The sequence below is a fragment of the Myotis nattereri genome (genome assembly GCF_964212035.1).
Source record: "Myotis nattereri genome assembly, chromosome: 12".
NCBI lineage: Eukaryota > Metazoa > Chordata > Mammalia > Chiroptera > Vespertilionidae > Myotis > Myotis nattereri.
In genome coordinates, this window is record NC_138087.1 from 73,615,656 (window position 1) to 73,643,119 (window position 27,464).

General features: G+C 49.6%; 1 protein-coding gene and 1 pseudogene across 2 annotated transcripts in view; one reads left to right on the forward strand and one right to left on the reverse strand.

Moving 5' to 3' along the window:
• RGS3 (regulator of G protein signaling 3) overlaps window positions 1–21,983 on the reverse strand; it is a gene marked incomplete at its 5' end in the record, with an annotated part of 113,794 nt that extends 91,811 nt beyond the window's left edge. Inside the window, 6 exons of the mRNA XM_081103390.1 lie at window positions 345–405; window positions 8,270–8,338; window positions 9,340–9,434; window positions 10,439–10,497; window positions 13,265–13,315; window positions 21,905–21,983. Of these exons, the coding sequence (XP_080959516.1) occupies window positions 345–405; window positions 8,270–8,338; window positions 9,340–9,434; window positions 10,439–10,497; window positions 13,265–13,315; window positions 21,905–21,983 (414 nt within the window). The remainder of the gene's footprint in view (window positions 1–344; window positions 406–8,269; window positions 8,339–9,339; window positions 9,435–10,438; window positions 10,498–13,264; window positions 13,316–21,904) is intronic.
• Window positions 17,850–18,372, forward strand: LOC308528558 (ferritin light chain-like; annotated as a pseudogene). Its single transcript has one exon. The product of its transcript is annotated as a ferritin light chain-like (transcript).
• Window positions 21,984–27,464: the final 5,481 nt, after the last annotated feature.

The following is a 27,464-nucleotide window of genomic DNA, read 5'->3' on the forward strand; positions in this document are numbered from 1 at the left end:
ACCTGGTAGGTGACATCACGGTGACCCCTGGAGCATACCGTAGTACCTGGCCCTCCTCCTCCAGGGAAGCACCAGGAGTGCTCTGAGCTTCAAGGGACCTACCGGTGTCCTTAAGGCAGACACCAGAACAGGAGTCTCCTGGGAGGACCTGGGGGCTCCTAACAACTGCTCTCTGACAAAAATAAATCAAGAAGGGACCCAAACCCTTGGCACACAGAAGACAAACACAGTATTGTTATCCAGGCCACAGGGCACCTAACAGAAAGCAGCCTTGCCCAAGGGCTTCCAGACAGAGCAACTGGGCCTCGGTGGATGACCCTGCCAGAAGCTTCCCTAGGACTCACCTTGTCTGGCGTCAGGAGAGACCTCACCCCGAAGCTCATGCAGCCGATGAGTCCACTCTGTCTGGGAGAACAACAGAGGCGTAAGTCAGCACCTTTTCCCTGGGGTATTTCAGGAAATCGATTATCAAGTGTAACGTGGGTTTGTCGGATGCACTGCGGTTTACATCATCTCATTTGACCTTTCCAACTTTCATGAGTTAGGCTGGAGAAAAGTTATTTCTCCATTTCACAGATGAAAAAACTGAGGCTCAAAGTTGGTCATCTTCCCAAGGTCACTGGACTAATTAGTAGCAGTGTCCCGTGGGAAACCCAGGTGTTCCAGGTCGCGGGGCAGCACTCCCTCCATCAGCCACAGCAGCTCAGAGCTACCTCGCAGGTTTTAACTGTTCTGGCGCCCGTAGATCCAAAGAACTGGTCCCCGCAGGAAATGTCAGCTTCCATATTAGCTGATGATGCTCGATTGAGGACAAAGGTTACGAGACCGCAAGCTCAAGAAGCTCTGTCTCAGGTCCAGGCAAGACCTGAGCAGATCTTGGACAGTTTCAGATCAAGATCAAAGGCAACAGGAAAGTCCACGAGAGCAACCTGACCTGGTGGCCAGGGGGGACAAGTAGGCGTGAACCAGGGACAGGCCTCATGGGGATGTCACTATGGCAAAAGGCTGAGTTCAGGCGGGTCCTTCTTGGCTATGAGTCATTCAAAGTTCCTTGAAGACTGTCCACTATTGATTGATACTTGGCAGCTTTCAATAATGATGGCATAGATGAACACTAATGAAATGCAAACAATAATCTCGCTACTGCGAGAGGAAAGGAAATTCACAAATCTGTCCTTTAATGAGGAAAACGCCCACCAAAACATTCACAATGGTTGTTAATGAGGAACACCCACGAAAATTAATAATGATTGTATCCGGTAGGCGGGATTAGCGGAGGTTTTGTTTTTTGGGGGTTTTCAGTGTTTTCCAATTTTCATAGGGAACAAGCAGTACTTTTATAATCAGAAAAAAAAATAGTATAAAGGTATTGGCAAGAACTTCTATTCTACTGCATCGTTCCCTATCCTAACACTAGAGTTGCTTTTTAATTTTTCTATTCTCTCTCCTAGCAAATCCCCAACTCAGACTCCTTCGGGTTGGTTTACTACTAATCAGGAAACAACATGGGTATTTAGACTGGAGCATAGCCCTGGTGGTTGACGTCAATGTCTGAAAGGCCCACACAGATCTAGCATGTTCTGTGGAAGGCACAATAGCAGAGCCAAGATGGCATGAGCTCCTAGATGGGCAGTGAACTCCCTAGAGATGGGCCTCCCTGGAACTTGGCCTAAGGGGGCCTGAGCGAGGTTGGTGGTTATAGCCAGGGGTACACCACAGAACCCCCTGAAATGCCTGCCTACATCATATGCCCCAGAGTCTGCTCCCGGAGACCCAGACCCAGCAGTCTCAGGCGGGGTCCAGGCAAGTGAGTCTAGAGAAAGCACCTACCAGTGCCTGCCCCAGTCAAGGACCCTTGGTCTAGAAGCCTCTAGAAATGCGTATTATTTGCATTCTCCGGAAAGGGTGGCAGCTCACCACCTAACAGTCCTAAGCAAAGTAAAACTGGCTTCTTGAGGGTAACCCAGCCAAGTGAGGGGCGGAGATGCAGAATGCGGGGGCCTGGTCCTCAGACCGGCGAGCCTGCCCTGCAAATTCTGCACCTGGCCGGGTCCACGGGCTACTCTTACCCTGCTACGTCCCCTGCTCTCACTCCCTGCCCCCATTTCCTGCAGCCTGGACTCCACCTGTCCTCCCCTCTCCCTTGCCCCGCCCCCCCCCCCCATTATACGAGGCCATATCGATAATCCACCCAAAGAGGACAGGGTGATCACCCCAGCAAAGCGACCCTTCCACATTCCCCTCCCCAGCCCACCACCAAAAACAAATACTCCTCCCTCTTGGCAAGTGGCCAAGGCAGCACTAACGGGGAGAGGCAGCTGCAGGGACCATCACAAGCGCAGATGCTGATCTGAGCTGCCATTCCACAGAAGCCTTGTCGAGGCTTTGCCAAAGTCCTCATCACCAATTTAATTCTGTTTGTCAACACATGCAAGAGCAGGCCAGCTGGCACCTAGGTGCCCACACGTTTCTCCCACACTGGGCATGGCTGTAACTTTCTAAGTCTCCGGGCACAGCGCTCCAGCTGTAATGAAGGCTGCCTCTCCCTGCTCTCCGGTAAGTTCAGTTTTCATTCCCCGGTGCTTGGAGAATGCGAAATGGTTAATAGCCTCCTATGAGCTTTGCTTTCTGCTAAGGGGCCTCCAATGATGTCATGATAATTCCGGCAGAGTAAATGGTCACAATTCATGTCCATCAGCAGGACCCTCTCTCTGAGTGTTCTTCAACTGGGCACTTCTGAAACTTGCTTTTGAAAAATCTTTGAAGGAAGAAAGACTTCTTTTGCACGTCACCTGAGTGCACAGCAATAGACCAGTCAGCTTGTAAAATTGGGAACGAATATGCACCCTGGACTGCCTGAAGTTTTGCTTAGGCACAAAGTCCCAGGAGCCAAGCCTTGGTGACTTCTGGATGCCAAACCCTGAGCTCAGAGTTTGGTGCACTCAGTGAAGGCTTGACAAGTGGATGAATCCATTATGCCCATGGTTGGTAGGCACTGGGCAGGGAGCCACAGCATTAATAAGGCAAACATGCAGGAATTTAAATAGCAGTTCAGGACAGCAACACAGGGATGTCACTAGGCAGGGCGAGATGGACAGATCAACGGTGCAGGCAACAAATGATGAAAGCTCAGGAGGCAAGAGGTGGTTTAGGGCTAAGGTGCTCGAGGAAGGCCCAAAGAGGGAAGCCAGAGAGAGTGAGAGGGAGAACGTTTCAGGCAGAGGGAACGTTCAACACGAAGGCTCAGAGGTAAGGCTTCCCGAGCACTCACGGGGAAGAGTGCTTGGCTCCGTTTACTTTTGAGCCTAAAGTAGGAAACGTCTGCAAGGCAAAAGGCATTGCTATTTTGAGGGAATGCACTTTAATTCTGTCTCAGGGACCTTGAACTATTTCTGTGGTAGGGTTACTCCATCTGATCTCAATTTATTTTTAAGTTGATGGGTTAAATCAAACGCTTCATTCTTTCTTTCCTTCGGCTCACTCCCCATCTCTGGTCACAAGCTCCCTAACATGACAGCACTGTACTCGGCACTGAGGTCCTGTTTATGAAAGGAGATTCAAGGAGAGAGCACATGCAGAGCACCCATGACCATGTGACACGGAGCAAGCAGGCTCTCCAGAAATGTCGGTGCTACTAACATAAACGATTATGTCCTTCAGGCTTATGTGCGTGCTGCCGCTGCTGTTTTTAACTTGGTGCATAACATTACAAATCTAAGCTTGTTCTCTGGCCCCAAGTTCTGAAAATGCTATGACCAGAGCTTCCATTTGGCTTTTACCATATCATCGAACAAAACTTTTAAACAGCTCAGTTCCACAGTCAGTGATATTAAGGAATCACTGTCAGTTTTTAAACGTGATAATGGCATTGTGGGTTCCTTTTTTTTTTTAAAGCCATCTTTTATAAAGATATAGAGATGAGATGAGATGATGTCTGGGATTTGCTTTACAATAATCCACTGGAAGAGGGGAAAGTGGGTGGGGCCACAGACGAAACAAGACTAGCCATGTATTGACGATTGACGAAGCTGGGCTAAGCCTATGAGGGTTTATGCTATGATATTTTCTACCCTTTCATATGTTTGAAATTGTCTATAGCTTCTTCAAAACTCACAGAACCTGGAAGCTGAAAGTCACCTTAGAGGCCGGTGCATTTTACAGACGAGGAAACTGAGGCCTGAAGCAGGGAAAGGACTTACCACGGTCTCACAGCAAGTCTGAGCGGCGAGGCCAAAATCTGGTGTTCTGGGCCAGTTCTCCTCCGCTCCCACTGTGGGCGCCGTGAAGAGCGGAAACCAGCCAGCCCTCCCCCAGAACGTCTTCGCAGATCATTGTGTTTCCCTAATACAAGTTTATAGTCCTCGCTGGAAAGACCGTGAGAATTAATGCAATTGGTGCTTCCCTTTTATCTCCTATCATTTGCAAAATGTAACTGCCACACATCCAGCTGGATGGCACATAAAACAACGTTATAAATGCTATGGAAAGTACATGTGTTCCTCCGGGGCCTGCGGATCACAGGTACTGACACAGAAAAAGTATGGCTTTGGAGTCACTCATCACCTGTGTGAGACTGTCAAGTGTCCTATAATGTTGGTTACCAATACATGAGTTTGGCGCCAGACTGCCTGGATTTGCATGTTATTTTCATCACATCCTAGCTGTGTTATCGTAGGCAAGTTACTTAACCTCTCTGGGCTCTGTTTCCTACCTTATATGGTGTTATGAGGATTAAATTAGATAATGCATGGAATATGCTTAGATTAATGCCTGCGAGGAGTGGACCTTAGGTGCTTAATAAACATGAGCTGTGATATGTCCTGAGCCTGCAGAAGCCTCACTTTCCTCTTCTCTGAAAAGAGGGACAATAATAATCCCTACCTCTCAGGGTTGCTATGAGGATTAAATGAGATAATGTATGTCAAGTGCTCGGCACAGAGAAGAGTTCAATCAATGTTTGTTTCCTTCCTCCTGTACTTGTCTTTCATGCTGATAAGTTGAGGGTCCGTCCTTCAGAGAAGCACAATTTGATTTGAGAGCGTGGAGCAGGGCAGGAGTTTCCTGCCACCGCTCTGTCTGCCTCCTCCCACTCAGAAGCCTCCTGGGTCAGATGATGGATCAATACTGCGCCTCCTACCGGCCAAGCCCTGAGCCCTGAGCCCTGAGCCCTGAGCCCTGAGCCGTGGCTTGGTGCTGGCAGCTTTGTTCGGCAGGGCCCTCTGTTCCGAAACACAGGCCTGTCTGAGCCCGCTCTGTCCCTCTTGAGCTTTGGGTTGGGACTGTGACCACAAGTTCAACTGTGTTTTGTTAATAAGGAATCTCACTTTCCCAAAATAGGCAACAAGTGGAGACACTCATGGCCTCTGTCATGCTGTCATGCTGACTCACTCTCCGGCCTCACCTTCTTTTCCAAAAACTGTGAGCTGCGTTGCTGACGCCTCCAGCAGCCCTCGGGCTCGCCCTGTTCTCCCAGGAGGGTGGCTCACGGTGGGGGGAGCGACAGCTCCCAGTGGGGGGTCTGCCTCCAGCACCTGCTCCACTCCTTGCCACCACCCAGTGGGCTTGCCACATGTTTCTCTGACCCCCTCCTCTGTCGCTTACGGGCTTCCCCTTCAAGACAGGGTTCTGACCCTTGGTCCTGGGCACTCACTTTCTTCCTGGGCATCTGACCTGCTCAGAATTTCACCCACCACCTCGGTGGTCATGGCTTTCACCTGCACCCATGGGCACAGACCTCCCTCTCCCCTGAGCCTCAGGAGAGCAAAGGCAGCTCTCCTCGCAGCCCTCCCCTGGCTGCTGTCCAGGCACTGCCACCTCACCATATCCAGAGCTGGCTCCCTTCCCCTCCAGGACGCTCCGGCTCAGTCTGGGACACCACCCAACACCCAGGAGTCATCCTTGACTTCTCCCACCTGCTCTCACGCCCAAATCACCAGTAAGTACTATCAGTTTATCTCCTAACTACGTCCTGGGTCTCTTTCCCGCCCCTCTATCCCTAAATCATCTCTCTCACCAATCACCACAAGCATCTCCTGGTTCCTCCTCAGCCTTCCTGAGATCTACCGGAAGGATAGATCTAGAATGCACATCTGTCATCCCCTTGCTCAACACCCTTCGGTCCATCCCCATTGCCAGATTACCAAACACCAAGCTGGCTGCATGAGGTTCTCCCCGAGAGCTTTGTAAATGCAGATTCCTAGGCCCCACCCATGAAGATTCGGATATGACACCTGGGAATCTGTGTGCCTCACAAGCATCCCAGGTGATTCTGATATATATTCAGGATTGAGAACCACTGGCCCTTGGGAGAAAACCTACAGATTCATCAGATTGGGCTTTTGACTACTTCTTCACCTTATCTCTAGCCGGTCCCTACTTTGTACTTGACCTTCCGGCAAGACCAATGAGGTTGTAGATCCACCCACGGTCCTGCCCTGCCTCCTCCCCTCTACACTCCACTGGTTCTTTCTTCTGTCCTTTGACTTGAGCATCCAGGAAGCAATATAGTGTTGAGAGTGAGGACTCTGGGTCTAACTGCCTGGGTTCCCATCCCGGCTCTACTGTTCAATGGCTGTATGACCTTGGGCAAGTTACTTCCTTCTTAGCTTCAGCCTCCTCTTCTGAACACTTAAGATAAAACATGTACTCCCTTTAGAGTTGTTTCATGAATTAAATGAGGTAATACCCTATTAACACCTGTCTTGTGGTCAACACCCAGTAAATGGTGGCTCCTATCTTCAAGGTGACGTCCTCCTCCTCACCCACACCCCCAAGTCTCTATCAGTGATCCTCCGGGGAGCAGGATGGTCTCTGATCAACCCCATGTGTCCCCAGAACCTATGACGATGTTGCCACATTGGTACCCAGGAAACGGCAGCTCAATGAAGGAGACCTCCAGCACCATGAGCTCCATTCCATGATTTAAAAAAATAGGTGCTCTATTAAAAGACAAATCCTTCATTATGAAGGTTGAATAAGGCTCAACTTTAGAAAGCATACTAGCTATAAAACTTAGGGTACTAAAAAGGATTCAACCTGGAAATATGTTCTGGGCCTCAGAAGGTGAGTTGAGCTAGTTTTCATTCACCTAGACCAGGGGTGGGCAAACTTTTTGACTCGAGGGCTACAATGGGTTCTTAAACTGGACCAGAGGGCCGGAACAAAAGCATGGATGGAGTGTTTGTGTGAACTAATATAAATTCAAAGTAGACATCATTACATAAAAGGGTACGGTCTTTTTTTTTTTTTTTAGTTTTATTCATTTCAAACGGGCCGGATCCGGCCCGCGAGCCGTAGTTTGCCCACGGTTGACCTAGACCCTTTTTTGGTCACCATTTGGTTCTATGATTGTTTGACAAATGTTACTGGCCACAGGGTCTCCCAGATTTCTTAGGCTGCACCAGGTGAATGAGCCCCTGCCACTCCCAGTCGGCCATGACCATCAGTCAAGTGCTCTCACCCCCTTTCCTCCACAGCGATCCTCACCCTCCTGTACCCAGAACTCCTGCCCTGCTCTATACTAAACACTATTACTAATGACTGGCCTCAAGCGTCCTGCAAGATCAGCCTGTTTGGAGTCTCCTACACAAAATTTCCGCATCTCCTAAACTGGCCTCCGCATGGCAGCCTGAGCCCACCACGCATTTTCCTGCCTCCTTGCCTTTGCTCATGCTGTGCCCCTGCCTGGAATACCCTTTCCAACCTTCTCTCCTTGTCCTTTTCTTGATCTCTGCCCCAAGTTCAAAATCCCCCTTTCTGCACGAAGGCTTCCTTGACCACCTCAGCCTACAATGAACTCTCCCTCTGCCCACATTGACTGTCCTATTACTCATTTCATTCTTTTATTCATTGAACCAATAGTCACTAGGCTTCGATATGCCAGGCACGTGGTACAGTGAGTGCGTAAAAGAGAAATGGGCCCATTTCTCATGGAGCTTCTACTCCTGTGGGACCGAGGCTATGCATGCTGTCACTGTAATTTGTCTCCTGGTGTCCCTTACTGAAAGGAGGTGTCTTGAGAGCAGAATGTAGGCAGGTTGGCATCCCTGGAGGCCAACACAGTGTCTTGCTGATACCAAGGGCACAGCAAATGCTCTCTGATAACACGATCCTTGGCGTCACCTGGAGTGACGGGGGCTTGGTGGTCCATTTAGCTTTGCTACTGCTATTCACTCACCCACTAACTGAGCCCCTGTTGCATGCTGGCCACCTGGCTGCCACCCACAGGCCCAGAACAGGCTCTCTCCTCCAGCTCGGCAGTTCCCCTCACCTGGAGTCACCTGCCCTGTTCCATACCGCGACCAGGAGGCGCTTCTGTTCGTCGTCCTCTGGGACAGGACTGCAAAGCAAAGCAGAAGGCCCGAGTGTTTGCAGAGTGGAGCTCCAGACCAGACCCCATAGAGTCCAACACAATGGCAAAATTTGGAAATAACTTACACCTCCAACATGAGGAGCTGTTTGAAAAACTCAAGCACAGATAGTGTGGAAAGTGAGTATTGACATACATAAAAGAGTTTGCATTATGTTATTAAGGACAGAAGGGAGGTTCCCACAGAATATTATAGAACAATTCAATTTTTATAAACACACACACACACACACACACACACACACAGACATATGCCAGCTCCCCACAAATTCAAACATCTGAAAAGAAATAAATCAAGACCTATCCGTGAGTAGTAGGGCTGGAAGGATTTTTCTCTTTTCTCCTTTTTGATTATCTATAATTGATGCTTTTCTATAATAAGCAAAATTACCTTGTGACATTTGAAAAACACAAAAAATATCATTAATTTGCACTAACAGAAAAATCCAAAATGTCTATTATCTTCCCATTGGCTACCGAGTTCAGGCATCGAGGAAAGAAATAATAGCGACAACACTCAGTGTTACTGTCTCATCTACACCTCAGCTTTCTCAGGTTGGCACTATGATTGGCCCCATTTTACAAATAAGGAAGCCAGGGCTCAGAGAGGTTAGCGAGTTTTTAAAGGAGGGGGGTAGGCAAAACACCCCTCAGCTCGGAAAATTCCTCCTGCTAACGGAGAAAGCTTGGCCCGAGGCACAGTGGGAAGTCGCCTTCTCCTCAGGGGCTGCCAGTCTCAGGCTGGGCATTTGAATTATGAGAACCAGCCAAGTGAGACCTTATCACTGAGGACCTCACGGCCGGGCCAGGTGCCAGGGATGCAAGGACACAGGGAATGAGAAAACAAAGACATCCTTTAGAAGTCACTGTTTTTCTGCTGAGATCTAGTTCTAGATTTGGCAGACAGAGCTGTTTCCAGATAAGCACTCCTTCCCGCTCCCGTCGAGGGCCCGGCTGCACCAGGTTCTTACAAGAAGAAGTGCTCGTGGAAGACGGGGTCTCTGGAGTCCGGAACGGTCTGTGTCTTCTGGCAGCACAGCCCCTGGTCTTCGGGGATCAAAGAAATCTTGAATTGGAGAAAAGGAGGCGTTAGGTGAGTACTTGTGGCCAGACGGTTGCCTAAGCCCAGAGGCTGGCTCTGCACATCTGCAATCGAAGGCTTCCCAGTGTCCTTCTCACCAGCCTCTGCAGAGGATGCAGTGGCGTCCTCAGTCAGATGCTGGGGAAGAACGAGGAGCCCCAGGCCAGGGGTGGAATCAGACACCTCTGACTCCAGGGCCCCGGAGTGGGTGGTAGCAAGAAGGCAGCCAGCGGCCCAGCCCGAGATGGGGGACATCTTGACCATCTCTGCTCTTCCTCCAAGCAGAGAGGTTGCCCCCAAAGCACAGGCTTCCTCTCGTCTAAGTTCCCAGCGGCGGCTGAGTTCTCCCTTCACAAGAGGCTCCAGGTTACTCTGCCAAGGCCCCCAATCCATGCTCTCACCCTAATGCAATCACCCCCTGCCTCAGACTCCCACCCTGCTCCTGACCGAGTCCTTGCCCACCGGGGCCTCTGACCAGCGTGGCATCGAGGCTGCCACCTTCTGGGAGGCATCTGGCCTTTGGCTCTGGCCAGTAGTTCCCCCACCCCATGGGGCCTCAGTCTCGTTGCAAGAGCCCCATTCGGACGGACCTAGCAGCCCTCAGAGGCACTCCCTCCACTCCACCACCCAGATCTGGCCATCCTGCCTCCGGTTCGGGGGAGGAGAGGAGTGAAGATACCGCTTTTCATGAGAGGGCTTGAGATCATCTGGATTTCTGCCATCCACATGCTCACTGCGCTCACCTGTGCGGGTGACCAAGCTCACCCTGAAGATTCACTCTTGCAGGACGCCCTAGGGACCAAGCCAGGCTAAGGGAAGAGGTCTATCCTAGCTCAGGGCTTCACCCCTGAGCAAAACAAATGCCTACTGACCAAATGAGGGGGCAGTCACTGTTACCTCAGATGGCCCCAGGCCCTTGGGACTCAGTCCAGTAGCATGGCCCCTCACCACCCCCAGCCCCATCCACACCCGCCCCGGCCTCCATTTACCTTCACGTAGGAATCACAGATGCCAGGCGCTTTGCTCATCAGACCTTTGCCTTCCATGACTAAACAGAGAATTAAAATGTCGGAGCGGGTGAGTGGGAAAGATTATTACCAGGCCCTTAATGCGTAGAACCACCATTGGATATTAACCCCTCTCTGGCCTAGTCCACTTCCACCACCTCGCACCCTCAGGCAGCACCCGCAGCGAGGCAGTATAGGGTGCATTCAATCCCCTGATTCTGACAGCTGGAAGGGAACAAAATTTATTGAGTCCAACCCTCATTGAAAGGGGAAGAGGAGGCTGTGAAGGGGGGCCCACGGACAGCAAGAAACGTGTTCAAAATCACAGAGCAATGGGGTGACAGATCCATGTTTCTTAATTCCTAGGCCAGTGGTTCCTTCCACCACACAAGACTGTGTCCTGGGAACGGAGGGGCTACGCTGGAGAGTACACTGCATGGTGATCTGTGCTGTGGCTGACGAACAGCATAGCACAACAGGCAAAAGTCTGGGTCCAGAGGGAGACAGGCCTGGGGATGAGCCTAGCCCGGCCACTTACTAGCCATGTCAGCCCAAGTAGCTTCACCTCGCTAAGAATGAATTCGCCATTTTTCAAAGGGGTTTGTGATACTACTACTCACTTTACAGGGTAGATGTGCTGATTAAATGAAATAATGTGTCAAAAGTGGTTAATAGAATACCTGGCAAATATGGAACTGCTCACACAATGTTTGTTGAAGAAAAGAATAATGAATAGAGGCAAGGGATAGTGGAGGTGGGGTTCGGGTCTGGGTAGGAAAGCAAGCATGGCCCATCGGCCTGAGGCCTGCAGAAATCTGACAGCAGACCAGATAGAAGCTGCGTCTCTTCTATTTTCTTCTGTGTTCGGTTTTGATTGAGGCCTGGGGTTTGGCTCAGATGAAGCTCCCATAGTCTGAGGCCTGAGGCCTGGGAAACCAAAGGAGAGAGGGGAACAGGCTGGACGGGATGAAGGCCCGAGGCTGGGGTGAAGCCAAAGCAAACTGTGCAGGACAAATGAAGCAGCGGAGGCCAACACGCATTCTGCAAAAACTGTTTGCACAGCTGGAGTCAGGCTCTGGCGGGCAAAGAACCCCCCTCTGCTGGTCCTTGGGAACTTCACCTTGGGCCCCCCAAGGCCAAGACCCCAGGATCCCAGGCGCCTGCTGGTCTGTGCTTCCTGGTATCCTAGTTACTGTTCCTGCATGCATCCTTCCCCTCCAGGGTGTGGTCCCTGAGGGAGGATGCAGGCTTGATGAGCTCTGGGTCACTCTGGCTCTCAGGGGATGAAATCCCAGACTGGAGGAGAAGAAACACCCCGGACAGACCAAGGCGACACAGTGTAGTCAGGGCTGTGATGAGGACATAGAGGAGGAAGCCACAAACAGCCCAGGAGGTGATTCCTCCCTGAGTCTTAATGATGGTGAAGGCAGGCATAGGTCTTGCAAAATTAGAGGAAGGGAGAGTTATTTTTCTTTCTTTTTTTAAAATTTATTTTTTTATTAAGTTTATTGGGGTGACATTGGTTAATATAGGTTTCAGGGATACAATTCTATAGAGAGTTATTTTTGTAAAGGAGTTCAAAAAGAAGGCAGGCTGTTCCAGACACAAGGAACAGAGGGTGCAAAGGCACAGAGCATTAGAAAGCATGGTGCATTCAAGGGAATTTCACGTCACTGCACAGAAAAGGGGGTGGAGGGTGGCTTTAGCAGCAGGAGCCAGGGAAGCTGGAGAGAGAGGCAGGGCCTGCTGGGCCAAACAGCAGAGTCCAAGTAAAGGGGATCATTACAGAAGCTCGATTACTATTTGTGTGCTGGATGGAAGGATGAACAAAGAGATAAATGGGCAGGTGATGTGTAAGATCCTCTGGGTGGGGCATAAGACCTTCCTCAGCTGGCCCTGGCTCACTCCCTCCTCTACCCGATCCTGTTTCATGCCCCAGTCCCATTAGACAGTCCTTCCAATGCATCGCATTCTCGCTGATCTCTTTGCACTTGCTGCTGCCCCTGCATCAAATGCCGGGCCTGCCTGCTCCCTTCTGCCTAGCTTAGTCCTGTTCTTCCTTCAGGATAAAGTGTGGGCATCACCCCCATTGTCAAGTCTTCCCTGCCATCCTAGTAGCACCGCCTACCCAGGAATAGGTGCTTCCCTTTGGTGTCCCACCCCTAGCACAGAGCCAACGCTCAATGATTGTTTTTGGAATTCGTGGCTTTCTGATTTAGCAAACACTAAAATACACCTTACATACAGGGCACTGTCCCAAGCGCTTTGCTCATATTAACTCCTTCCATCCCCACAACAGCCAACAAGAGAGGTTCAGTGGGGCCTTGTCTTACGAGTGTCCCGACTAACGAGATTTTTGAGATACCAGCTGTCTCTCCGCCGATTTTTTTACATTGAGTTGACAGAGTAATTTGAGTTAACGAGCTCCTTAACGAGCTCGGTCTCAGAACGAATTAAACTCGTAAGTCAAGGCCCCAGTGTACTATTATTGCTGCCATTTGACACATGAGAAAACTGAGCTTGCTTAAGGTCATTCAGCAGAGAGGGAGGCTGGGGAAGCCCCCACTGGGGCCCAGGGTGATGTTGAGGTGCAGGAGCAGCTCTAGCCGGCCAGTGTGTGAACTCCATCACATCCAGGGCAGGACCAGGAAAGGGTCTCTAGAACGAGTCCTGAGTGAATACCCACTTTTTTTCAATGGACGCACGGAAGGACACTATACAAAGATGAGAAAAGATGCCTTGGCCCATAGTAACACCTCCTCCAGGCACACCCCTTCCCTGGTGGACCGGGCATGTAACCATACTCACTGTGGAGCAGCAGAACCCGGTCCTGGGCATCGATGGACAGCTTCAGCTGACCTAAGGGCATAACAACAGAAACAACTTCACCTTGTCTCCTTACTGGGCGAAAAGTGGCGTAACAGTGACGGGAACGGTCTTTTGTTCATGTGAAGGGATTCAAAAATCCACAGTCTCTGGGTTGTAAGGGCGCTCAGAAGCCCCCTCGTACAGCCCCTTCACCACATCAGGAGTCCCTCCTGCAATGCCTCCAGCAGGGCTTCTCCGGCCTAGACTCCACCCCGCTCTAGGGATAGGGAGCTCATTACTTTACAAGGTAGCCCAAAACCAACATCGGGTCGTCCTCACAGACACCCAGAGGCCCTCCAGCATGGACAGAGGAGAGAGAGGACCACACTCTTCTTCCTCAATGACATGTTGAAAAAGCTTCTCTCAGTGCTTTAATAAACCCTCCTTGGAACCTCAAGAAGCTGCTGGACTCAATCCACCCATTGTGGAGGCAAAGAGGGCAGGTAGGACCTCCCAGCCTGCAGCAACCCTACACATCGACCGGATAGCCCTGGCATCTGCTCCATCCATGACAAGCCTGCCTAGTAGGCATCTGCTTCTGCTTGATCACTCCCAGCGACGAGGAGCTCGCTTCCTGAAGCGGGAGCCCTTTCGATTTGGAGATAGCGCTGATTGTTCAATGCCCCCTCTTTATTGAGCCAAAAGTGGCTTCTCGGTAACTTTCCTTGACTGGACCTCATTCTGCAGCATGGGATCGCTCCTCCCGACCAAAGTCTAAAGTCCTTCCACCGTTCCTCAGGGAACGTGAGACATCCCCCATCATTCCACTGCTCATCCCTGAACATGCCCCCAGGGAACTGGGATGGTGACTGGGCCTGTGCTTCAAGGCTGTTTGGAGGAAGGCCAGGCAGGGTCTGGAGAAAGGACGGAAGCTCCGTGTCTCATGACTCTACAGTAATCCACCAGCCGCTGTGACCTGGCCACCACTTGCTCCTCACTCTTCAGGGTGTTCAAGCCACAAGCCCAGCAATCCCAGCTCCAGCCACTCGGGTTCCTATCTCCACCCATCAGCAATCCCTGCTGCTCTCCTGCCCAGGACACTGATTGCAGGAGTCCAAGAGGCCTGTCCTAGTGCCAGCGCCAACCGATCTCCTCTTTCAGAGCCACAGTGTCCGCGGCAGTGAGGCGGAGCTAATTAATTATAGGGGTTATCGCACTCGCTGAGCTGTGTGGGGATCGGATAACACTGGAGGGTGAGGCGGTCCTCGGATGAAAGGCGCCAGGAGAACCCATGGTATTATTAGCTCAAGGGCTGAGCAATTACCACTTTGGGACTCCCCGAACGCTGAGAAACCTCCTACAGAAACTGTGCGCGCTCCAGTGTGGGGTGGGACAGGGAGGTTGGAAACAGACAAACAAGGCCAAGCAGTCACTGCTTGGATCTCATCACCCCCAAGACATCTATGTTTAGCACGAAACATTTTTTCTGAAACTATCACCAGTGCAAAGCCAGCTCGGGCCCGAACATGTTTGGCTTTCCCAAGGCATGAGAACCACCGTGCTGATCATTCCTGTCCCCTACCCCCGGCCCTTCCCAGAAATCAGCATCGAGACATCTCCCAACACAAGTGGTCACTAATTCCATACAACAGACACTTGTGGGCACCTGCAGAAGCGCTGAGGGAGGAAGGGCAGATCTGAACAGCCCAGTGCCTGGCCTCTGGGAGCGCACAACCCGGGGGGCTAGGACAGAGGCCTAGGCAAGGCCAAGGGTGGGACCGAAGAGAAGGAAGTCCTGGGGTGAATCTGACTCAGAAGTCAGGTGAGTCTGCATCTCTCCATGCAGCTCCCCTCAGGGCCTGACAAGCAGGTCTCTTCAGGAAGTCTCTGCACTCTGTTACAGCAGAAAAACCCAACCCAACAGATGAGGCTCCAGGCCCCGTACAGGGCACACCCTACTTAGCCCATCGCAGCTGCATAGAGAAGGGCAAGAAGAAGAATGACACGCTTCCCTCCACCATGCCTGTCCCTTCTGTCTTCCCCGCATCAGCCAATTCCATCAAATGTCTGAGGCTCCTGCCCTGGCTGGGTGGCTCAGTTGGTTGGAGCATCGTCCCATACACCAAAAGGTTGCAGGTTCGATTCCCGGACAGAGCACATACCTAGGTTGTGTGTTCAATCTCCAGTCAGGGCACGTATAGGAGGCAACCAATCGATGTTTCTCACATCTATGTTTCTCTCTCTCTCTCTCTCTTTCCCTTCCTCTCTCTCCAAAATCAATGAAAATATATCCTCAGTGAGGAAAACAAAAATCTCTGAGGCTCCTGAAATCGTCTTGCCCAAACTTCCCATTTGGTAGTCAAAACAGGCATGCCCAGCAAAGGAAGGCGATTTGCCCTGGGCCCAGAGTGACCAGGTAGGCCCAGCCAGAAGTGAAGACTAGAACTCTGTGCCAACTCCAGCACTGTTTCCTGTGGACTGTGCCTGCCTTCTAGAACACTCACGGCCCTCTAATGGGCACCACTGCATCTGCCAATGCACCTCTGGGGCTCAGGAGCAGAGAGAGCCGTCAGGCATGAGACAATGTGCCATAGCTTTGCTCAAGAAGCCAAGAGGAAGCCAAAGAAAGGTCAGGCTCCACGAAATGTATCCAAGTCTAGAAAAATAAATCACTAGGAGAAGGGGCCTTCAGCTGCTCCAGGTACCAGCTAATCAAGCCCCTCACAAGTTCCCACTTCCTCCCCAGGCTCGGGACTAAAGGAACAGGAGTTGGAGATTAGGGCCTGCCCAGAGGTGGGGTCCTTCTGAGCCCCCACGTTTTGGATTGGAACCATAAAGGCTTGCTTCTTAGGAACAGAATTAGCCAAGATGAAAACAGTTCCTCAAGGGATTGCAGCTCAACTTCAAACAATCTCAATCCCTAACATTCAACTAAGATTATTCCAGATTGCTAGTGACCTCAAGCACCTGACAGAAGTAAAGAAAGATCTCTTTGAAGGAAGATGTCAGCTCAGGTCTACATTAAGAAGAAAAATAAAAACTCCGTGCCTACCCCCTGTAATAGACACAGCACACCGAAACGCAGAGAAACAGAAAGACAGAAAGAAACAGGATGGAAAAAGATCTGTCAAGCAACTGTGAAACAAAAGAAGGCTGGGTGGCTATGTTAATGTCAGCAAAAGTAAAATTTATCTCCACTAGAAATAAAAAAGATTTCACAACAATAAAAGACTTCATAATAATGAAAGCCTTCATTATAATAAAAGCCTCAATTCACCAGAAAGATAATAACTCTAAATTTGTGTGCTCTTAATATTTCTTCAAAATACATAAAAGAAAAGCTGACAGATCTATAATGAAAAATAGACAAATTTACAATTTTAGTAGGAATTTTAACATGTCTCTCTCGGTAACTGATAGAACAAATGGGGGGGGACAGGAATCAGCAAGGATATAAAATATTTGAACAACATAATTAGCAAACTTGACCTAAAGCTGACATCTACAAAGAACCCTAGACCCACCCACTGCAGATCTTTTCAAGTACATACGGAACATTCCTAAAAACTGACCATGTGCTGAGCCATAGAAAAACTGAAAGGTTGCAGGGCACGTTTTTTTTTTTGAGTAAAATACTGTATAAGATATAAAATAAAAAGATTACTAGAAAATCCCCAATCTTTGGAAATTAAGAACTATACTTCTAAATAACCCATGGGTTCAAGAAGAAATGACTATGAAAATTGGAAAATATTTTGAACAGAATAAAAAGAAAAGAAAGCTACATATCCTCAAACATGAGGCTTCTGGAAAAGGAACTTGTATCTAGAATATGTAAAGAACTCTCAAAACTCAACAATTAGAAGGTAAATAGCCCAATTTAAAAATGGGGCATAGGATCTAATGAAACTTTTCTCCAAAGAAGATATACAAATAGCCAATAAGTACATGAAAGCTGTTCAATATCACTGATCATCAGGGAAATGCAAATTAAAACCACAAGGAGATACCACTTTACACCCACAGGGTTGCTAGAATCAAAGTCAGTTAATAGCAGGTGTTGGTGAGGTTGTGGAGAAATCAAAGACCTCAGACACTGCGGATGAGAATGGAAAATGGTGCATCCACTTTGGAAACGAGTTTGGCAGTGCCTCAAACAGTTAAACCTAGAGCTACCATTTGACCCAGCAATTCTGCTCCTAGGTATGTACCCAAAAGAATTGAGAGCGTTTGTCCACACAAAATCATGTACAGTTATAAAAGAGCATTATTCATAACAGCCAAAAAACAGAAATAATCCAAATGTCCACCAAATAATGAATGAATAAACAAAATGTGGTCTGCCTCTACAGTGGAATATTATTCAGACATAAAAAATGAATGAGCATGCCCTCGGGGGTCCCAGATCTGTCTCTTGCTTCAACAGTGTTTGGGCAGAACAGATCCAGGGTCACCCCTTCCAGCCTCCAGCCACTCTCCTGCACCTCATCCAGTCACCACCTTCAGAACCACCTCTGGTTCTCAAGCCAACACACCGGGTTTTGTTTTTGTTTTTCGTACCTTAACTCCTTATTGCCGAACAACCATGAGCTCCCAAATTCGTCAGAATTATTCCACCGAGGTGGAGGCTGCGGTCAACCGCCTGGCCAGCCTGCATCTGCAGGCCTCCTATACCTCCTCTCCCTGGGCTTCTATTTTGACCCAGAAGATGTGGCCCCCGAGGGCATGGGCCACTTCTTCCTCAAGTTGGTGGAGAAGCAGGGCGAGGACGCTGAGCGTCTCTTAAAGTTACAAAACAAGCGCGGTGGCCGCATTCTCTTCCAGGACGTGCTGAAGTCTCCCTAGATGAGTGGGCAAAACTCAGGATGCCACGGAGGCCACCCTGGCCTTGGAGAGGAGCCCGAACCAGGCCCTTTTGGAGCTGCAGGCCCTGGTTCTACCCACGCAGATGCTCATCTCTGTGACTTCCCAGAGAACCACTTCCGGGTGAGCAGGTGAAACTCATCAAGAAGATGGGCAACCACCTGACTACCTTCCGTGGGCTGGCCGGCCCCCAGGCTGGGCTGGGAGAGTATGTCCTCAAAAGGCTCACCCTCCAGCACGACTAGGAGCTTTTGGAGCCCAGAGGCCTTTGAGGGGCCCCTCTGCCTCCCCTGGTGTCTGGCTTTTACCGGAGCCTCTTTCCGAAACTACTAGCCATTCTTTTAACCACCCTGAAGCCCTCTCACATGCATTGGATCAAATGAAACAATAAAGCTTTTTGCAGCAAAGAAGAAGAAGAAAGGATGAGGATGAGGATGAGGATGAGGATGAGGATGAGGAGGAGGAGGAGGAGGAGGAGGAGGAGGAGAAGAAGAAGAAGAAGAAGAAGAAGAAGAAGCAGAAGGAGAATGAAGTGCTGTCACATGCTATAACATGAGTGAATCTTAAAAATATGCTGAGTGAAAGAAGGCAGTCACAAAAAACTATATATGATTCCATGTATATGAAATGTCTGGAATTGGCTCATTTGTCGAAACAGAAAGTAGATTAGTGATTGTTTAGGATTGGCCAAGAGGGGGGGAACTGGAAATTAGGGGTAATAAGCTAAAGGGTACAATGTTTCTTTCTGGAGTGATAAAAATGTTCTAAACTTGACTTGGTAATGGTTACACAACTCTGCGAATATACCAGAAACCATTTAATTGTACACTTTAAATGAATCAATTGTATGGAAGTTATATCTCAGTGAAGTTATTGAGATTTTTAAGAGCATGTTAGCAAATATACTAATAACATTAAAAGATATAATCCTGAAGGAAAAACTTATGTACACCTAAAATGGTTTCTTCAAATTACATTATTTCTCATAAATAAAAATCCCTCTGGAGTAGATGGGTTCTAGCCCCAGTTTATTATACTCTCAAAGCCAGGTCACCTCCTGAGAAGGCCGTGAAGGGCCAATTAATGTTACTTGAACATGACCTTATTGGGGGACAAGGGTTTATACTCAGGAGGGTGCACACACAGTATATAAACCACTTATACCACAGCCCTATCTGGTTTGGTTCAGTGAATAGAACATTGGCCTGTGGACTGAAGGGTCCCGGGTACAATTCTGGTCAAGGGCACATGTCCAGGTTTCGGGCTCGATCCCCAGTAGGGGGTGTGCAGGAGACAGCCAATCAATGATTCTCTCTCATCATTGATGTTTCTATCTCTCTTTCCCTCTCCCTTCCTCTTTGAAATCAATAAAAATAATTAATAAATAAATAAACAAACAAACAAACCACCTTATGCCACAAAGGATGCTCCCTGAAAAGAATTCTGGTCAAAACAATTTGTCTCTGTGGTTCCAGAGAAGCTGGAGATGTAGTTCCCTTTAAATATTTTTGCTCAGGAAGCTACCGGCGAGGCAGTGCCTTCATCTGGTTCATTCAGGACAAAGCCAGGCTGCCTGGGCTACTGGTCAGGCTGGATAAAGGCCGGTGAACAGAGAAAAAATGTAGCCAAGTTTTCCTGTTAAGGGAGTCCATGTTGGCGACTCAAACTGACCCTGAATCCATAGCTTCCAAACCTGCCTGATCGCCAAAGTACTTCTGTGGCTTTTTTAAGTTTTAGATTCTCAGGCTCCACCCCAGACCTAGTACACCGGGAATTCTGGGAGAAGATCCTAGGAGTCCGCGTTATTTGAACAGGCTCCCCGGTTGCTTCTGATAATTGGGCAGATTAGTACCCTCTGATCTGAATCTTCATTCACGAGGAGTCAAGCAAAGATCATGAAGAAAGTCAGCAGCCTGGAAAAGGGGTGGCTTTTGTCATGGAAACAGAGTTATTACTTCAGGAAACAGGAGAGAACTTTTCCAGTGTCACTCTGAGATTTGAGAGGAGACTGCACACATAGGAGCAGGAGGCTCCCTGCCCCACCAGGTCCCTGCCTGCCCCCCTGCACACTCAGATCGGTCACTAGTTCGTAGGAACCTTCCCGGGTACCATCTGACCCAGCCCCGAGGCCATGGCTGGGCAGGGAACCCCTCCCTGCGGGGCTAGACCCTCCCCCCAAACTGCCTAGATTGGCTGGGAGATTAATTCCATGGAAGCATGTGGACGGATGCAAGTAGGTTTTAGTTACAGCATACCAGTAAGAAAAAGAAATGGGTTGCAAAACTGTATTTACAATATGATCTCCATTTTGTTCAAATTAGACACAACTTCCCCCATACACACAGAGAACGAAGTCTGGAAGGATATAACCCAACACGTTAACAATGGTCTTTTCTGGGAGGTCAGGTTACAGGCGGTTCTTTCCACTAAGTTCTCAATAATGAATACAACTTGCCATGCTAATACGGAAGAAAACACCATGAAACATCGTTTCACTTTTTCATCAGGGCACAGCTAACATCACGTCACAGGGCCTCACAGCCTCGGACACTTTCCTGACCCACCAACTCGGATCATCCTGGATGCTAATTAGCCACATCCCAATGAGGTTAACAGGATTTGCCTCCGAGAGTTGGAAGGATTAAATGAGATCATGCAGGTCAAGAACTTGGTACAGGGCAGGACCCACGGCAAGAGCTCAAGAAATGGTGGCTAGTTAGTGACTCTCGTTACCGTCCGCCAGCTGGACCGGTGCATGCCAGACCACAGGCCATTTCTAGGGGCCAGGACACAGCGTTTCCATCACTTCCTCTGTTCCTGGAGGAAAAGGCAGGTTGAGAAGAGCCACGTGTGTGGCGGGGGAGCCTGAGCGCAGAAGGACTGGAACCCAGGAGGGCCTGACTCCTTGGGCGCTCTGTCTTTGAATTCTAAGCCAAGTCCAGTCATGGTGCCGTAACTGCCCCAACCTTCATCAAGAAAAGGGTAGAAGGTCTCAGAAGGCCTGGGCTCGGTACCAACTCTGTCACTGGCGCACTGGGCGCCCTTCCTCTCTCTGGATCTCAATCTTCATAGAGGAAATGCAGTCCCCTCTCCACGGGGAGTTGCAGAACCAGCGAGGAAACCAATGGAGAGCTGGGAAGGGCTGCATCCCAGGACAGGGCTGCGATCCTTCCCATAGCTACTTGGAAGGCGGGGTTTGCCCAGACCGCGGCGCAGCTGCTGCCCAGCAGTTGTTGGGGAGGCTTGGGAACAGCAGCCATCTGCTCATTTCTTTCCACCTCCAGCCCCTAGGACAGCCCTGTGCCCCTGCCCAGAGCCTGGTCACGCCTCAGCTGTGGGCCAGACATCCACTAGAGCAGTCACACTGTAGCTTCCAAGGTGAGCCCCCAGGAGCCACGGCGGCTGGGCTGACCCCACAGAAGACCCTGGGGATGTAGTCACAAGGCCTTGATTAAACCCTGAGCTGCTTACTAATGGGAAACTCGGTGGCGACAACCTGGGTCTCTGAGAGATTAGCTGGGGTGTGATTATTCCAGCCAAGTGAGGCAGAACCAAGTGCACTTGGCACCGTGGCCAGGCAGCAGGTGGTGCCCAGCGGCTGCCCGGCCTGAGGCTGTGCCTGAGCCCCTCCGAGGCAACCCCAGGAGGAAGGGACCCGAGAAGGTGCCCCCAGTGGAAGGACCGCCTGCTCCCAGCCGCACCGATCACCAGGAGCGCCCCATGGGGCGCTGAGCGCAAGGTGCGGCCGCCCTGGCAGCCGGCCGGGCGGGCACTTACCGAAGGTGCAGAGGTAGAAAGACAAGCCGGGCTGCGCGCGCCGGCTCCCCAGGGAGACGCGGTGCAGGGAGTGCGCCATGGCCGCCGGCCCCGGGCCTGGCGGGACAGCGGGTAACCCGAGGCGTCCGTGTTGCTCCGCCGTAACCGAGGCAGCAGGTTCACCCGCCCCCCGCGCCGCGGGTGTCTGCGAGGCGGGAGCCGGAGGCCGGCTGGGGCTGGACCCGACGCGCGTTTGAACTGGCGGGCGCGCCAGGCGCTGATTGGCCCGCGCGGGTTTGAATGGGGAGGTTTCCACCTGACCGAGCAGACGCGGGCCGCAGGCTGCGAGGCGCTGGCGCCCCACCTGCAAGGGCAGCCACGGCGACCTGGACGGCAGTCCCCCCGGAAGCCCGCAGGACAGGCGGCCACGCCAGGGCTCCCGGCTCCGGGACCGCTCCTGGGCTGCCTGCTCGGCCACGCTGGGCCTGCTCGTCCAGTTCCCCCCGCCAGCGCTGAGCCAGGTTTGTAACATGCTTTTGAAGCTCAGACCTGTAATCACCAGACCTGAGCACCCTCCTGGCCCCGGAGGCTTTGGAAAAGTGTTCTCCGCACTTGGATGGGCCCGGCCAGCGGCTTGTAGCGCCATCCCAAGCCCTGCCCTCTCGGGCTCCCCCCTGAACCTCCTCTTGAAGGAGAACAGGCTGGCGCGGGTCCAGACCAGGGCAGCTTGCTGCAGCCAGCCTCGTGGTCCCCCTCAGCAGCCTGATGCCCGGGGACAGGAGGACAGGCTCCCAGAATCTGAGGGGACAGAAACGCACAGTACGCAGAGGGGGTAGACGCGTTCCCTCTCCAGGCCCTGCTGCAAGGAGGCAGAGCTGGAAGAAAGGTCAGTTTTGTCTGCAAACATTCATGGGACGCCTCCTGGGAGCAGTTTCACACCAAGACATCTGCTCTGCAAATCTCGACTATCGCTGCTGTGGGAGGGGAAGCCGCTCGTCTTGTAAGTCTAAAAATGGGAAGTGTCAGAAGTTGCCAAATGGATATTTGTGGCTCCGTGATGCACTCGAGACAGGGCTGGGAGATGTCAGAGAGAAAGTAGGGAGAACGGTTATATATATTGAGTGCCAGGTGCCAGGGGCTAACCTGGGCAATTTACACACATCATCTCATTTAATCTTCATAGGAACCCCAAGAAGCATTAGCCCTAATTTACCAGGGATAAATCTGAACCTCAAGCAGAGAGAGTGGATGACTTGGCAGAGCGGAAATGTAAACCCAGGCCTGTCTGCCCCAAAGACCACCCTCCTTCTGCTGTTCCTTGGCGTCCATACCTGCACCATGGCCAACAGCGCGTGGAGGTAGCAGACCTGCCTTCCTGATGCAGGTGAGGGAACTAGATGCCCCAGTGCCAGCTGGCCTCCGGCAGGAAGCAGAAACGGGAGACGGAGCCCCAAATCAGCAAACTAGTGGCCAAGTGCCACTGAGTCCCACGAAGGCCAGTGGCTTGCTTGAATCCTGGCACTGTGAGGGGCCGTGCTCTAACCTTTCCCCAAGCCTCACATCCGAGCACCGGTCCTTAGCGAGGGCAAGCCAGTTCCCCTGACCCCAACCCAGTGGCAGGTAGACTCCCCTGCGCCCTGGACTTGATTGTGCCTGATCTCACTCCTGGCTGGGAAGTGTGAGTCCAAGCACCCTTCTGTGCAGGGGGTGTCCTGGCTCTGTCACTCCATCCATCCAGGGGCGATGCACATCCTCAGGCTCAAGCCACAGGATGCAGACAGAACCCTGAGGCTGGAGGTGCCGTGAGGGGCAAGCGGCGAGCATGGCCAGCCTGGCAGGAGGATGCCCCCTGAGAGGGGTGTTCTCTCCCCCTAGGAATTAGGAGGTCCGCAGGAAAGGAGAGCGTGCTGTGCCCAAGGTGACAGCGGCTCCTTCCCAGCTCTGCCCGGGACGACTGGAGAGCCCACACCAGGGAAGCCGTGAGCTTCCTGCAGATGCACCCTCAGGATCAGGGGACCCATCCGTCAATGGCCTGGAGGACCACATGGGCACCGCACCCCCACTCAGGACAACGGCCCCAGTGCCTTGCTAGTCCCTCCTGACTCCTTCAGCCCCATTCAGCAACTAACCTATTTAGTTCAAAGACCCCAATGCCACTCTGATCCTGATCCGACCTGTGTGATAACACCGCCTTCACCACCTTTACACCACCTCTACAGGGTATGGCTCAGGAGGGCACGGACAGTTTCCTTCTCTTAAAGAGGCAGGCCACTCTTTTCTCTGGACAAAAGTGAGTGGGAGCCTGGGTACCTTTTCCCCAGAAAGGCAGGGGAACATGAGGACCAAGCCTGGCTTTCTAACATACCATGAAGACTCTAGCACCCCGTGACTGTGGGCCCTAGTATCTCTTTTACACCTCATACCCCCACCCCCCCCACACACATACATATGCATACTACACACAATACAAACACACTCTGCAAACACTCTGCACATACAGACATATCATAACACTTTCTATGTACAAACAGATACACCATATATGCAAACACACCTTATATATACATACACATCACCTACATATAAACACACTACATACATACCTCATACATATATAAACACACGCCCCACACTATATGTATCTATGCACATACACAAGCCCATAGACACACATCACACAGACACACACACACACAAAATACACTTAAATACACTATACACATAAACCATATTCACATAAAAAGGTTGATTATAGGCATTTTTAAAGACTAACTCTGTATAGAAGAATAAGGACTGCTTCTTGGGCTTGGAAGAAAGGGACAAATGGGATTTTGGGGGGCGTGCATTTTCACCTTAGGTATTAAAGAATCTAAAGCGCCTTTAAGATATCATCTGGCCCAATAGCCAAACAAATTTTGAAAAATAATAATAAAGGGGTCTAGGACTACCAGATGTTAGATAGTATTATAATAATGTAGTCCCAGAAAGGAGACAAACAAATCAATGGAACAGCACAGAAAGTTCAAGCAGGAAAATGGTTTCTTTAGAAAATAAGATTTTCCAAAAAATTTTAAGCAAATCTTTATTTCAAAAAGTTAGAAGAGGCACAAATTAATTCAGATGAAAATCTTAAAAGAAAATAATAAAGTTAAATTCCTTTTTTTTTTTTTTTTTTTTTGAAAATAGACTTTTCATTGTTGTTGTTAATCCTCTCCTGAGGATATTTTTTCTTTTTTATTTAAATCTTTATTGTTGAAAGTATTACATATGCTCCCTTTTTTCCCCTTGAGGATATTTTTCCATTGATTTTTAGAGAGAGTGGAAGAGAGGGAGGGAGGGCTAAGAGAGAAAGAGAGAGAGAGAGAGAGAGAGAGAGAGAGAGAGAAACAAGGATATGAGAGAGACACTTCGAGTGGTTGCCTCTTGCATGTGCCCAAACAGGCTGGGGATCCAACCTGAAACCCTTGACCAGGAATTCAACCACTTACCTACATCGGCCATGGCTGAAAATAGACTTTAACAATAAAACCGAAGCCTGGTTCTTTTAGAAACAAACAAACAAACAAATAAAAGAGAACTCTGGGCCCTCCTGGCGTGGCTCAGTGGTTGAGCTTCGATCTATGAACCAGGAGGTCAGGGTTCAACTCCTGGTAGGGGCACGTACCTGGATTCTGGGCTCGATCCCCTGTGCGCCGCATGCAGGAGGCACCCAGCAATGATTCTGTCTCATCCTAAGGTTAACAACAGAAAACCATAGACCAAAGAGGAATGTAAAAGAGAAATTAATGAAATAGAAAACATCATAGAGAACATGTGTAAAAATGTGACAAAGCTGGGCCCACATTCTCCCAGTTTTGATACATTTTTTAAGAAAAGCCAGAAATCTCCAGCTTTTAATATATCTCCCAATTTTTAAATATTGGCTATTCATTCAAAAAATTTTTTAAATGGCCCAGCTGGCATGGCTCAGTAGTTGAGCGTAGACCTATGAACCAGCAGGTCCTGGTTCAATTCCCGGTCAGGGCACATGCCCTGTTGTGGGCTCCATCCCCACTGTGGGGGATGTAGGAAGCAGCTGATCAATGATTCCCTCTCATCACTGATGTTTCTATCTCTCCCCCTCTCCCTTCCTCTCTGGAGTAAATAAAAATAAAATAAAAATTTTTAAATGTTATGTAAGCCAAATAAAAAATATCTCTGCCCCATGAAAAGTTTGAAATCTCTCCTAGACCAAATCTGACATGAATATGAACACAAAAATGTTAGATAAAATATTAGCACATCAAAACCAGCAGTATATTCATAATCAAGAGGTATTTATTCTAGGAATTTAAGGATGGTTCAAATTCAATGACCATATTAGTACATGGGTACAAGCTCTGCCTACAGGCCAAATCTGGCCCACCACCTACCTTTGTGCAGCAAATGAACTAAGAATGGATTTCACATTTTTAAATGGTTCAAATAATAAAAAATGTTAAAAGCTTTTCTATGGCCATAAAAAAAAATTACGATTTTTAAAATTTAAACAAAGAATTTAAAATATTTATAAAATATATGGCAAATATGTCCATATGTACAAAGAAATCTTACAAATCAGTATGAAAAATATAATTGTACCAACATGAATTGCACAAGAGAGGAAAATAATTGACTAATGCATAAATTACTTGTAACCGAAGAAAGAACACAGGAAAAAATCATCTGGACCCACTCATTGACATTTAGGAAATTCCTGCATTTGTATTTACAGATGAGGCAACTAAGGCTCAGAGTTGTTAAATGAGTCAGGTTGCTAAAGTAGTCCATGAACAGTGGAAAAATAAGAATCCAGCCAACGAACAACTATAGAATATTCTCTTTCACACCAATCCTCTCTCTCAGAGTATCTAGGATGGGGTTTTCTTTTCAGACTTGTAGAATTCATCACTAGGACGCTGTTCTCATAATGTCCACAAGAGGGCGTTATCACGACTAAACCCTTACTGGGGGCTTTTCCCAGAGTGTCCACAACGGGGCACTATTGAAAAGGAGATTTAAAAATGGCTGGCGTAAGTGGGTGCTACACAGGCTCGCTCCCAGGACCAAACAGGAATTACAACTAAAATACAAAAAAAAAAAAAAGAAAAGAAACAAAAACACCCTGCATAATCAACTGAAGACTAGCTGGAGAGAACCCTGGTAACCAAGGACGGAAAGCGGAGACCGCGAAGCGCCTGGCTGGAAGGGCGGAGGTGCGGAGGGCTGGCCAGCACATAGTAAGTCTCAATATATGTTAGTCACTCACTAGTTCAGGCGAGTGAGACGGAGACAAAGGGTCATCGAGGATGAATCATGGGACTTTTAACCTGGGGACTGGTACATGCCCATGGCCTTTCTCTTCTCTTCCTGGACCAGCTGTTCTCTCAAACTTAACTGACCATACCATAAGAGTGTATGTATGTAATACTTATCAAACAATATTTGTCTTTGTTATTCATTCTTTAAAGTGAGTGAATATAATACTTTCTGGTTCTGTTTCCTAAAAGCAAATTCTCTCTCTCTCTCTCTCAAGCCCTAGCTGGTTTGGCTCAGTGGATAG